Consider the following 14,084-nt stretch of genomic DNA (forward strand, 5'->3'; position numbering starts at 1 on the left):
GAAAACAAACTTGCAAAATCACAAAAGTCTGTGGATGAAAATGTTGGTTTGTGCTAATTAAATCACCAAATTGAGGATATGGTTCTTGCCTTATGTTAGTCCTCAGCTGGAGCCTTGACACTTGGTGAAAAACTCAATCCAATGAAGAATAGTTCACCACCCAAGTAATTTTAATTCATGATATATCCTTTCAGTCAAAAAAAGTCAGAGTAAGCCAGGGCTTGGTACAACAGTCCTTCCTGGATCTTACTGTATCTCAGAAAATTAAGACTACATTCTTAGAGAGATTTGATCACATTTGTCTTTCTTACCTTATCTAGATTTCTTGCTCAGCCAAGGGGAAGACATGGGCATTGCTTCAGAGAGAAAGTAAATTATGACAGGTTCTTCACAGGTATGGAGAAGTTCTCCCTCCTCATCTCCAATCTCTATTCCTTTACCTGACTTTATTCTTGTTTCATATTACACATTTACTGGGTTATAAGTTTGTTTCCTGTCTCTCCTTCTGTAAGTTACGTTAAAGTAAGGACGGCATCCTGCTCATCCTCAGTGACCAGAACAATGCCTGATTCATAGTAGATGCTCAATAAATAGCTGTCCACTGAATGAATGAATGGGTGAAGAACACAACTTTCACTAAGTAAACCATGATTTAATGAGGAAAAAAAGGACTGTGATATGCGTAGCACTGCTCAGAATAAGGTAGCAACATTGCAGTTGGGATTTACTCCTTGAAGAAGCAAGTATTGAAGTCTTTTTGATACCAAAGAAAGAAAGTCTAAAATGTTCTATATTCTAAAACATTGATAATATTATGTTCAAAATTAAAGTAATACTCAAAATTCTCTAAGCCAGGCTTCAACAGTATGTGAACTGTGAACTTTCAGATGTTCAAGCTGGATTTAGAAAAGGCAGAGGAACCAGAGATCAAATTGCCAACATCTGTTGAATCATTGAAAAAGCAAGAGAGTTCCAGAAAAACATCAACTTCTGCTTTATTGTCTAGGCTAAAGCCTTTGACTGTGTGGGTCACAACAAACTGTGGAAATTTCTTCAAGAGACGGGAATACCAGACCACCTGACCTGCCTCCTGAGAAATCTGTATGCAGGTCAAAAAGCAACAATTAGAACTGGACAGGGAACAGACTTGTTCCAAATCAGGAAAGGAATATGTCAAGGCTGTACATTGTCATCCCGCTTATTTAACTTCTATGCAGAGTACATCATGCAAAATGCCAGGCTGGATGAAGCACAAGTTGGAATCAAGATTGCTGGGAGAAATATCAAAAACCTCAGATATGCAGATGACACCACCCTTATGGCAGAGAGTGAAGAAGAACTAAAAAGCCTCTTGATGAAAGTGAAAGAGGAGAGTGAAAAGGCTAGCTTAAAACTCAACATTCAGAAAAATAAGATCATGGCAACTGGTCCCATCACTTCATGGCAAATAGATGGGGAAACGATTGAAACAGTGATAGACTTCATTTTGTGGGGCTCCAAAATCACTGCAGATGGTGACTGCAGCCATGAAATTAAAAGACGCTTACTCCTTGGAAGGAAAGTTATGACCAACCTAGACAGCATATTAAAAAGCAGAGACATTACTTTGCCAACAAAGGTCTGTCTAGTCAAAGTTATGGTTTTTTAGTATCAGGTATGGATGTGAGAGTTGGACTATAAAGAAAGCTGAGTACTGAAGAATTGATGTTTTTGAACCGTGGTGTTTGAGAAGACTCCTGAGAGTCCCTTGGACAGCAAGGAGATCCAACTAGTCCATCCTAAAGGAAATCAGTCCTGAATATTCATTGGAAGGACTGATGCTGAGGCTGAAACTCCAATACTTTGGCCATCTGATGTGAAGAACTGACTCACTGGAAAAGACCCCTATGCTGGGAAAGACTGAAGGCAGGAAGAGAAGGGGACGACAGAGGATGAGATGGTTGGATGGCATCACCGACTCGACGGACATGAGTTTGAGTAAGCTCTGGGATTTGGTGATGGACAGGGAAGTCTGGCATGCTGCAGTTCATGGGATCGCAAAAAGTCAGACGTGACTGAACTGAACTGAAAAAGATGAAAAAGAGCCAACAGAAGAACCAACATCAAAAAATCTAATGACCCGGAAACACCAGTCACCTGATCAAAAACTTGACACCAGCTAATCCATTATATCTCTAAGGACTGCATGATCTTAGGTAAGGTCCTTAACTCCACTGACCCTCAGTTTCTCTATACCCAAAATGGGCATTAAAATTGTATCTACTCACTTTAAATGAGATAATATATCAATGATCTTAGCAAATGATATTAACACATCACTTGTTGCTTGCTATCTAGATTTTAATGATGGCGTGATTACTACCCAAATGCAAACCCAACTCCTTGCATCCATATGTCCTTTCCCATATTTCTCATGCTTTCCTCGGGATACTGTTGTGTGCCTCCAACTCATCTTCAGGATGTCCCTCTGGCCTTCACTGACAGTTCTTTCCTGTCCTTCCATCTTTCATTCTCCTATCTCCTTGCCTGGGTTGAAACTTGAGTCCACCACAAATACAACACTCTCCCTGTGGTTTCTTTTAATGGTTTTCTCAAGATGCCCACAGGACCAGGAGCAGCCAGAAACCAGCATTTTTTGCTTCCATGATGGCACTTCTTCACCCCTGCATTCCTCCCCATTCTTTCAAGTATACGTGTGTCATTAGACCATCTGTTTCCCCTCCTTCTGGCTATCAATTGAAGGTCTTCGTCGGTTCTTCACTTCCCTTGAAGAACTCGGCCCAAATTCACCGTCTCCTCTTTCATTCCTGTTGCTGACCTCAGTTTAGGCAACGTTATAACCATGTGACACAGTGCCACTTATCAAGTGGTTTTGGCCCGCTCCCCAAATCAGCTTCTATTTCCGACTAAGAGTGAGGGGACATACTAAGTGATGCCACAGGAACGTAATCAACAAAACAAACAAAAGGAGGGAAACTCAGAATAAAAACCTCCTGGTTTCTTCAAAACATAAATTGCAAAGGAAAATGAGAAGGGTGGTAGTGGTAAGGAACATAGATTAAAATTTAAAAGAAATCATACAAAAACAGTGTGTGCACCTTATGTGGAGCTTCATTCAAACATATCAAACTGAAATAAATAAATAAAATAACCTTTTTGGGGAAATCAACTGGGAAACTAGAATATTGACTGAATATTTGGTGATATTAGGGAATTGTGGGCCCATTCGCTCAGTCATGTCCAATTCTTTGCAACTCCATGAACTGTAGTCCACTAGGCTCCTCTGTCCATAGAATTCTTCAGTCAAAAACGTTGGAGAGGGTTGCCATTTTCTTCTTCAGGGGATTTTCCTGATGCAGGGTTCGAACCTGCGTCTCCTGCTTGGCAGGCGGATTCTTTACCACTGAACCATTGGAGAGAACAGTTTCGCTTAATCTGCAGCTATTCCATCCCATACCCACTCTTTGCATATGTCCCGCTTTGTCTAGTGTTGCTCAGTTCGTGGCATAATTGACACTTGGGTGAGACACTGCATTTCTTCATTGTGCCAGACTATCCCGTGAAATTCAATGGGTGTAGCATTCCTGTCTCCTGCTCACTGAGTGCCTTAGTACCCCACCTTCAGACACTATGACAACTAAAATATGCCCCCAGATATTTCCAAACACCCCCTGCTGCCCCTTTTCCAATTGGTGTCTCCTATTGCCAGCTCTATGGACATGAGTTTGAGTGAACTCTGGGAGTTGGTGATGGACAGGGAGGCCTGGCGTGCTGTGATTCATGGGGTCGCAGAGAGTCGGACACGACTGAGCGACTGAACTGAACTGAACTGAATTGGCCCTTCCTGTTGCTGTTGTTCAGTCACTAAACCATGTCCAATTCTTTGTGACTCTATGGACTGTAGCCCGCCAGACTCCTCTGTCCATGGGATTCTCCAGGCAAGAATACTGGAGTGGGTTGCTAGTTCCTTCTCCAGGGCATCTTCCCTACCCAGGATCGAACTCGGGTCTCCCACATTTCAGGCAGTTTCTTTACTGTCTGAGCCACCAGGGAAGTCCATTTAATATGGTTTAACTGAACATTGTTTCTTCTGGAAACCCTCACTAATAATGCCCTATAGCCTCCCACAACTTCCTTTACCCAGATGCTTACCACCCTGTGTTGTAATAGCTGCTTTTCTAGTGGTCCCCTCCCTCTCCCTACACTGCTTGGCCCTAATTATCTAGAAGAGAGGGCACCAAGTCCTAACTTAATCTCTTGGTATCTCCAGCTTCCCTCGGCTCAGTGCCCGGCTCATAATAGTACTAACCCATGTTGAATATACACACAGGAAACTGAGTCTACTTTCCCTGATGATTCAGTGTTGGTATTTGTGGGCACAGAGCTGCCTTCAGAGTCTATTGAGTCACAGCTTTTGGCTCTATACCAAGTGACCTGCCATTGACCGTTTTATGGATGTGTGCGTCTGGATTTTAAACCCTATCATCAGCATGCCTGCCTGCACTAATCCTTCATGGTCTTTGGAATCTGAAGCTGACTATCCAGCCAGAGTGCTGTGTCAGGCTCTCTGTGAGCTTAAGTGAATGACTGTTGTAACAATAACTACCCTAGTCCAGGGTCTTTTTGCCTTATTTCTGAGTTCTTGCTAGGTTTCACACTCTCATTGTCTCTCCTCTGGTTAGTGAGGCAATGAGTTTTTCAAAACCCATTGTATAGTCATTTTCTTTTTGGCAAGTGCTTAAAGGTGACTTGGGAGAACTTGTGAAGTAGTGAAAGCTCTGCTGAGATGACCATTCCTGGGACCCTGCTGGTGACAGAAGGATGGACTCAGTGGTTTCTAAATGGTCACTGTGTCTCTGCAGTCACAAAATAGATGGGCATACTTTTTTATTTTAAAAAATTTTATATCAAGAAACACTGAACTATGTCACAGATATAGAATATTTCTAAATTATGGTTTAAATGACTTTGAATTTTAAAAAAGAATCAAAAAATCTTTCTATTATAATTCATATCGAATGAAGTCCAGGACCACAAGGGACAAAGACAAAGAGAATAACCATGCATGCTTAGTCACTCAGCCGTGTTCAACTCTTTGCGACCCCATGGACTGTAGCCCACCAGACTCCCCTGTCCATGGGATTTCCCAAGCAAGAATACTGGAATGGATTGTCATTTCCTACTCCAAAAATAGAACAGCTAGGCAAAGAAGTAAATGGGAATGCAAATTTCAGAGCAGGACTTCCTTGGTGGTCCAGTGGTTAAGAATTCAGCTGCCAATGCAGAGGACGTGGGTTCACTCTCTGGTCCTGGAAGATCCCACATGCCATGGTGCAACTAAGCTGGTGTTCCACAACTACTGCATCTGCACTCTAGAGCCCATGCTCCAAAGCAAGAGAGGCCACCACAATGAGAAGAACACCACAACTGGAGAAAAGCCCTCGAGTAGCAATAAGGCTGCATCGCAACCAAAAGTAAATTTAAAAATTTTATATTTAATTAAAACACTGCAGAGCATTTTCATATTTACTAAACCTTTAAATATTTTTAATATACCTCTTAATGCTAATTAACTCAATCAACAAACAATGTTTAGTTCTTTTATTTTCAACTTTTATTCTTCTCATCATTTTTGTCTTTTGCAAAGTAATTACAACAATTTAGGAAACAAAGCTATACAAACAAGAGTGTTAAATGTCTTTTTAAAGTAGCCTTCTGCTCAAGAAAATCCATGTATCTTATTCCTTCAAGCATAACTTTATACCTCATTCTAAACCAAATAGCTTATGGAAAACTAGTATTAAATAGCAAAACACACCAAAAAAACACACATATAAATAACATAACATAAAATAGAATATAACATGATGCTTAACAAAGCAAACTATGATGCAATATGAATCAACTTCACTAATTGGACAAGTCCAATGAGACACAAATCAGACAAGCTTTGAGCCCTCAACAAGGGGTAAGTGAAGCTGTCAACTCAGCTAGGTTCCTTTCGTTCTGGGGCTGTGCCCAATTCCATTCCAGGGAGCATCCATTTTTACATCCTCTTGATTCTTTGACTGCAAAGAGAAAAAGAGAAAGATAAGCAAAGATAGAGTGACAGGCAGGTGGGAATGTGTTTCATGCCTACAGATTGACCCACACTCTCTAGTCTCATTTCAGGATACCAAGCAGCTCAGAGGCACTATGAGGAAATCAGGGTTCAGCCCAGCTAACCAAGGACAGAAGCAGAATGTCAACACTGTGTCTTCATAGTAAGTGTCTGACACCCTGGTGTGAAATGATTCTGTCCACTGATAAAATGTCACTCTGTTATCATCCAAGAAATCAGAGCCATGGACCGCTTTTGAACTGTTTACTTTTTAGCTTTTAACAAATGAATGTCATGTAGTCTGTCAGTTATATACATAGGAAGCAGCTTTGCAACAAGGATTGAACACATAGAGGGATCTAACACATTATGTGGAAAAATAAATTAAAATGATCTGTAAGTAGTTGAAAAAAAGAAGTTTTGTTTTCATGTGCTCAGTCCCTCAGTCGTATTTGACTCTGCGACCCCATGGGCTATAGCCCATCAGGCTCTTCTGTCCATGGGATTTTCCAGATGGGAATACTGGAATGGGTTGCCATTTCCTCCTCCAGGTAATCTTCCTGACCCAGGGATCGAACCCACATCTACTTGTGTTTCCTGCATTGGAAGGTGAATTCTTTACCACTAGTGCCAACTGGCCCCATTCAAATTACCCTTTTTAAATTACCACAGCACTTAGGCGAAAGCCTTCCAGCAAGCCTGTGATCCACCACTCTAACAACACTAACCCCAAACATCTGGAGCAAGGCTGATGGACTGTCAAAGTTCCTTACCTGAGCAAATGCACAGCTTGTTTCACCCACTTCTTCTTTGGATCTGCACACACAGCTAATTTTTTCCTGGTGTAAAAGCTGGAAAAAAAAAAAAAATCTGACAATTTGATTTATGTTTCAAGAAATTTTAATTTTTTTTTCACAGAACATACAATAGAAATTTCATATTCCAATTGATTGCTCTATACCCTAAACAATTCATTTGTTTCAGAGGTGAAACTAAATGAAAAAATAAAGCTTCTGATAAAGCTTGATGCAAGAAATGAAAGTGATTCTCCCTAACTTTCTCTGCAGTTTAACAAATGATTGCGCTATAATAAGAAGATAAACTGCCAGAATTATATAATTTTGTTGTTGGTGGTTACATGACATATGGATATATGTGATCAGTAACTCACATCATTTCAAACATAACATCTTAGATACATCAAGAATATTATATGTGGTGGTATAACTACTCTGAGTTTTTACTTAGAGCTGCAATCACTTTCTGGCAGAAGATGCACATTTCAAAGTTTATGTCTTCCCTATTTTCCTAAGATAGCATCTTAGTTTATAAATTTATCTTCAAAAGTGATTTTGCCCTCAACTATGTTCATGTTTTTTAAACTAAGCTTTTGCCTTATTTCAGTCCTATTTAAAGTGAATTTTGAAGATATATGTACTCCTAAAACAAAGTTATCTTTGCCGCATCAGTAATTTCTGAATGAAACTCCAAAAAGGCAAAGCTTTTTCTACCTGAAATTCCCATGTACTCCTGTTACAAATGAATTAGAATCCCTTGGTAACTTACATGACTGCATTGATGTCACAGGCTTCATTGGCCAGCTGCTGTGTGAAGCCCACAAGAAAACTAGGGTGGAGTATTCGTTCTGTATATTGGAGACAGCAGTCAAAGCTGCTTGCTGCTAAAAAGAAATGAAAGGTATTGAGTCCACATGAATTAATTTATTCGGTGGTAGGTATCACAGAACTACTTGAAGTTGTGGAAAACCTAGAACCCGATTTATATGCAAATTAACTATTTAAGGAAACAGTTTCAATGTCTTTGAGATCCAATTTAGCATAGCTTTCAGTTGCCCTAAAACAATTAGTTTGTGTGCTGGGAAATTTTGGTTCAATAATACAATATAGAAAGATATGACTTTTCACCAGGGAATAGCTTTAGTAATAAATACAAACTAACAGTGCTTTATTTCAGTTCACTATAATCACTCAAGAATATGAATACCTCCCACTGGAAGAAACCCTTATAAATAGTCTTTTAAATTCAGAAAAGAAATTGGCAGATTTTTAATCTATTATCTTGGCTACTGAACATTGAGAGAAGCGAAAAGACAAGAAGGTACAAAGGAAAATGTGGCTTATAGGAGCTGCTAATACGAGCTACTATTAAAGACTTTTGAAATGGTAATATTAGTTAATGAGAATTTTTAATTTTGTTCACAAAAGTTCAGCACTTGTATTTTCAGGAATGCACCTATTGATAAAAGTGATGTCCTCTTAGAGCAATAAAGCAGTTCCTGGACACTCCTCCAAGTTAAATTATAACCTGCTGTATCTCTAACCTGCTGTAAGGGATAATTTAGTCACAGAGTTGGCAGGTGATGTCCCAAGGCCTTGCAAGGATGAAGTCAGGTGTCACAATCCACCCCTAAAGGATGAGTTTTGAACTTTGGCAAAGCTATTTAGTTGAGAGGTGAGAAAGTTGGGGAAATGAGAGTGTTGCTTACATTTCAAAGTGACCCCATTCACTGGTAGTGTTACACAATTTACATCACTCCCAGAAATAATACTTTGGCCTTTCTCTGGATCTCAGTGGTCTCTAAGAGCCCATTCTGAAAAAAAAAATCTGCTGAGATTGACAGCAGAGAAAAAAGCCTGATAGGCAGCAGTAACTGTTCCCTCTTCCATTAGCCAGTGAGATGACAACCTCCAGTACTTCCTTTAGAAGATTTTCTAACAGGCTTCCATTCTCCTGGGACACCCCCAGATGAGCTCAAGGCTTAGAGGAAAATGAAAAGAGTTCTTCCTCCTGAGCTGGCAGAAAGAGTGACACTTACCTTCTGACTTGCTGCAGAGGTGGAGCAACAACACTGACATCAAAGCAGCCAGCAGCAAACTCTTGCTACTGGACATCATTTTCAACTCGAGAGATAGATGTCTCAGTGCTGGATTCCGAGTGCCTTGGGAGTGCTGTGATGTTTGATAGCAGCCTGGGCCTGGGATGGCCCTACTTATAGCAAATATTGGGAATGTACATAGAAGGCGTGTTCTCACATGGGGTTTTCCCCATTGATTACCCCACCCCAGCATGTCGTAACAAAGAAAAACCACAGGGAAAACTTCCTGCCTTTCCCTACTGTCGGGAAGGTGTGAAGGTCAGGATGGAGGGGGAGGGAGTGCTGAGAAGGGGAAAATCCTTTGAATTTGCAAAGAAGGAAAAGTAACTTTGCCCTGTGTCCAAGAAGAGGTATCAGTTTTAACTTAATCTCTTCTCTCTGAGAAGAGAGGTCAAGGATTAACAGTGGTACAAAGGTCATCTCCTCTTAGGAACATTCTAGAACTCCTACTGCTACACTCTGTGAGCTTTCCAGAGGCAACTGGGGAGGAAGAGGACAAGGTGGGACACCAAGGCATTTATGGCTTCATCATTGGTGCTCAACTGTCACCAAAGCTTTTGAATTTCTAGGCAACTATTCAGAGCTGGTAATACAGCAGTTCATATTAGTGTTTCCAGTTTTAGTGGAAAATTTGCTCTTGCTGTTTGGTCTCTAAGTTGTGTCCAACTCTTTGCAACCCCAAGGACTGCAGCCAACCAGGCTCCTCAGTCCATGACATTTCCCAGGTAAGAATATTGGAGTGGGTTTTCATTCACTTCTCCAGGGGATCTTCCTGACCCAAGGATCAAACCCACATCTCCTGCATTGACGTTCTTTACTGCTGAGCCAGCAGTAGTGGAAAATACCAGCTCTTCAGTAAGACTCAAGCTTCGACTTCATTTCGTTTCAGGTTCACTCCTCGACCTCTACATTAACATGACTCTAATCAGCACTGCAGCTCAGAAAGTGAGTGCCTCTCTTCCCTTAACTCTTCATGCCAGTGTGGTTACGTAACTCAATACAAAGCCGCAGAAGGAAAAATAAAAGTGGGGGGAGGCTATCAGCGGTGAATAACCAACAAAACAAAGGTCAAATTACAATGATAATGATAATGTGGTGTGAATACCTAACTTATGACAATATAAGAACTCTCCACTAGGAAGAATATCATTGTAAACTAGGGAATGGGTTTGCAGGAAGGGTATGACTATAAAGAAATGACCCAAATCACAGCAAGATCCTCTACGACCCACCTCCCAGAGTAACAGAGATAAAAACAAAAATAAGCAAGTGGGACCCAATTAAACTTAAAAGCTTTTGCACAGCAAAGAAAACTATAAACAAGGTAAAAAGACAACCCTCAGAATGGGAGAAAGTAATAGCAAATGAAACAACTGACAAAAGATTAATTTCCAAACTATACAAGGAGCTCATTACAACTCAATACCAGAAAAACAAACAACGCAATTAAAAAGTGGGCAAAAGACCTAAACAGACATTTCTCCAAAGAAGACATACAGATGGCTAACAAACATATGAAAAGATGCTCAGCATCACTCATCATTAAAGAAATGCAAGTCAAAACTACAATGAGTTATTAACTTACACTGGTCAGAATGGCCATCATCAAAAAATCGACAAACAATGCTGGAGAGGTTGTGGAAAAATGGAACCCTCCTGCACTGTTGGTGGGGATGTACATTGATACAGCCACTGTGGAAGACAATATGGAGATTCCTCAAAAAATAGAGTAGAACTACCATGTGGCCCAGCAATCCCACTACTTGGCATGTACCCTGAGGAAACCAAAACAGAAAAAGGCACATGTACCCCAGTGTTCATTGAAGCACTATTTACAGTGGGGTGACGGAGGATGAGATGGTTGGATGGCATCACTGACTCAATGGACATGAGTTTGAACAAACTCTGGAAGATAGTGAAGGACAGGGAAGCCTGTCCTGCAGCCTGTGTGCTGCAGTTGATGGGGTCACAGAGAGACAGGACTTAGTGACTGAACAGCAGTACAGCTAGCAGCAACACCTCGAAATACATACAGCAAAAATAAACAGAACTGAAGGGAAGAATAAACAATTCAACAATAAAAGACAGATATTTCAATAACACATTTTCAATAATGAATAGAAAAACTAGACATAAGATGCACAAGAAAACAGAAGATTTGAACAACAGTATAAACCAACTAAACCTAACAGACATCAATAGGATGCTCTAGCCAACAACCATGGAAGAGGCATTTTTCTGAAGTATACATGGAACTTTCTTCCATAAATCATGTGCTAAGGCATAGAACATGTCTCAGTAAGCTTAAAGGGATTGAAACCATACAAAATATGTTTTCAAACCACAATGGAATCAGAATTCAATAATGGAAGAAAATTTGGGAAATCCACAGCTATGTCTAAACACATATTATACAATACGTGTCTAAACAACTGATGTGTGAAAGAAGAGAAATAAAGAAAGTAGAAAATATTTTGAGAGGAAATAAAATGAAAATACAACATACCAAAACTTGTATGGTGCCGCAAAAGCACTGATCAGAAAGGAACTTGGAGCAGGGATAAATGAAATCGAGAAAAGCAAAACAGTAGAGGAAATCAAAGGAATCAAAAGTGGGTTCTTAGAGAAAATCAACAAAATTGATGAGTGTTAATTAGACTAACCAACCAACAACAGGGACGGGTAGAGTGAAGAGAAGACAAACTGCTAAATACAGAAATGAAAGAAGAGACACCACTACCAACTTTAAGAAATGAAAAAGACTGTAAGGGAATTATGAACAACTGTATGTCAATGCATTAGATAAAACCGATGAAAGAAACAAATTACTAGAAAGACACAAATTATGAACCTGACTCAAGTAGTTGTAGAAAGTTTGAATATGCAACAAGCAATCAAATTGGTAACTAGACATATTTCCACAGGGGAAAGTCCGGACACAGATGGCTTCACTGGATAATTCTATCAAATATTTTTTAAAAAATTAAAACCAATCCTTTACAAACTTTTTTTAAAAAGCACATGAGGAGAAGACAATTTCTAACTCACTCTATGAAGACAGTACTGTACTGATAGCAAAATAAGATAGAGACATTACAAGAAAAAAACTACAGACTAATATCTCTTATGAATACAGACACAAAAGTCCTCAACAAAATACTAGGAAACTGTATCCAACAACATAAAAAGGATCATGCACCATAACCTAGGAAATATAAAATATAAGAGTAACAGAATGAAAATCAAAAACCACGTGAAAAGCATTTGACAAAACCCAATACCCAATCATAATTAAAAACTCAACAAACTAGGAATGGTCATCTATGAAAATCCCACAGCTTGTTCATACTTAATGTTAAAAGACTGGACGCTTTCCTCTTGAGAGCAAAACCATGACAGGAGTGCCCATTCTCACCACTTCTATTCATTGTTGTACTAGAGGTTCTAGTCAGGATAACTGGTCAAGAAAAAGGCGAAGGCACCCAGACTGGAAAAGAAGTAGTAACTATCTTAATTTGCAAATGAGATAATCTTGTATGTAGAACATCTAAAGAACCTACTAAAAAACTATTGCAACTAATAAATTCAACAAGGTGGCAAGATTCAAGATCAATTTACATAAAATCAATTGTAGTTCTATATATCAATAAACCACTTGAACATAGAATTAAGAAAATAATTACTCTGATAGTAGTATAAAAGAATAAAACACTTATGTATACATTTAACCAAAGAAGTGAAAAGTAACTTAAAATTACAAAACATTATTAAAGATATTAAAGAAGACTTCTAAATAAATGGAAAGACCTCCCATGTCATGGGTTGGAAGATCCTTGTTAGGATGTTACTACTCTCTAAACTAATCTACAGATTCAACACGAGTCCCAGCAAACTTCCAGCTGAATTCTTTGTATATATATATAAATTTCTTTTTAATTGGAGGATAATTGCCTTACAATGTTGTGTTGGTTGCTGCCATACATCAACGTGAATCGGCCATAGGTATATACACATCCCCTCCTTCTTGAGCCTCCCTCCCATCTTCTGCCCCATCCCAGCCCTCTGGGTTGAACTCCCTGCATCCAACAACAAAGTCCCACTGGCTGTCTATTTTACATGTGGTTAATGTACACGTTTCCATGCTACTCTTTCAGTTGTTCCACCTTTCCCTTCCCCTATGCTTCCCTGGTGGCTCAGATGGTAAAGTGTCTGCCTGCATTGCGGGAGACCTGGGTTTGATCCCTGGGTCGGGAAGATCCCCTGGAGAAGGAAATGGCAACCCACCCCAGTACTCTTGCCTGGAAAATCCCATGGACTGAGGAGCCTGGAAGGCTACAGTCCATGGGATTGCAAAGAGTCGGACACGACTGAACGACTTCACTTTCTTTCATTTCTTTACTTTCTCCTTCCCCTGCTGTATCCACAAGTCGGTTCTCTATATCTGCATCTCTATTCCCAGCTGACTTCTTTTCAGAAGTGGAAAAAGATGGTACTCAAATTCATATGGGGTTGCAAAGGATCACAAAGAGCCTCCCTACATAATTTACTATAAACCTAATCAACACATGTGATACTGGCTTAAGTGTAGACAAACAGATCAATGAAATTGAATTGAGAGTCCAGATATAAACCTTTGCATCTATGGTCAACTGATTATTTATTGTGGTACCAAGACCATTCAGTGGGGGAGAGAATAGTCTTTTCAGCAAACGGTGCTGGGACAACTAGATATCCACATGCAAAAAATTATGTTAATAATATTAATGATATTACCTCACACCATACACAAAAATTAACTCAAGAAGGATCATATACCTAAATATAAGAGTTTAAACTCTGACCCCCTTAGAAGAAAACATGGAAGTAAATCTTCATGACGTTAGGTTGGATAATGATTTTCCAGATACAAGACCAAAAGCCCAAGCAACAAAATCAAACTGGACTCTATCAAAACTATAAACTTTCATGCTTCCAACAGAACTATAAAAATGTGAAAAAACCATCAACAGAAAGGAAGGAAATACTTACAAACTATACATCTGATAAGGGACTTAATGCTTGTATACAGCATATATGAAGAACCCCTAC

General features: G+C 39.6%; 1 protein-coding gene across 2 annotated transcripts; it reads right to left on the bottom strand.

Moving 5' to 3' along the window:
* Positions 1-5,475: 5,475 nt before the first annotated feature.
* Positions 5,476-9,101, bottom strand: CCL20 (C-C motif chemokine ligand 20). 2 transcript variants are annotated; one of them, XM_055398562.2, is made up of 4 exons: positions 8,937-9,101; positions 7,667-7,781; positions 6,874-6,951; positions 5,476-6,068 (listed from the first exon to the last, which is right to left on the bottom strand). In XM_055398562.2, exons 1-4 carry the CDS (start codon positions 9,013-9,015, stop codon positions 6,047-6,049), a joined length of 294 nt encoding a protein of 97 aa, XP_055254537.1. In that variant the 5' UTR covers positions 9,016-9,101; the 3' UTR covers positions 5,476-6,046. The 2 variants fall into 2 exon arrangements, with proteins under 2 accessions (XP_055254537.1, XP_055254538.1); XM_055398563.2 differs by having other exon boundaries at positions 7,667-7,778; positions 8,937-9,099.
* Positions 9,102-14,084: the final 4,983 nt, after the last annotated feature.

The sequence above is a fragment of the Moschus berezovskii genome, chromosome 2 (genome assembly GCF_049115385.1).
Source record: "Moschus berezovskii isolate FMDL1 chromosome 2, NW_MosBer_1.0, whole genome shotgun sequence".
Taxonomy (NCBI): Eukaryota; Metazoa; Chordata; class Mammalia; order Artiodactyla; family Moschidae; genus Moschus; species Moschus berezovskii.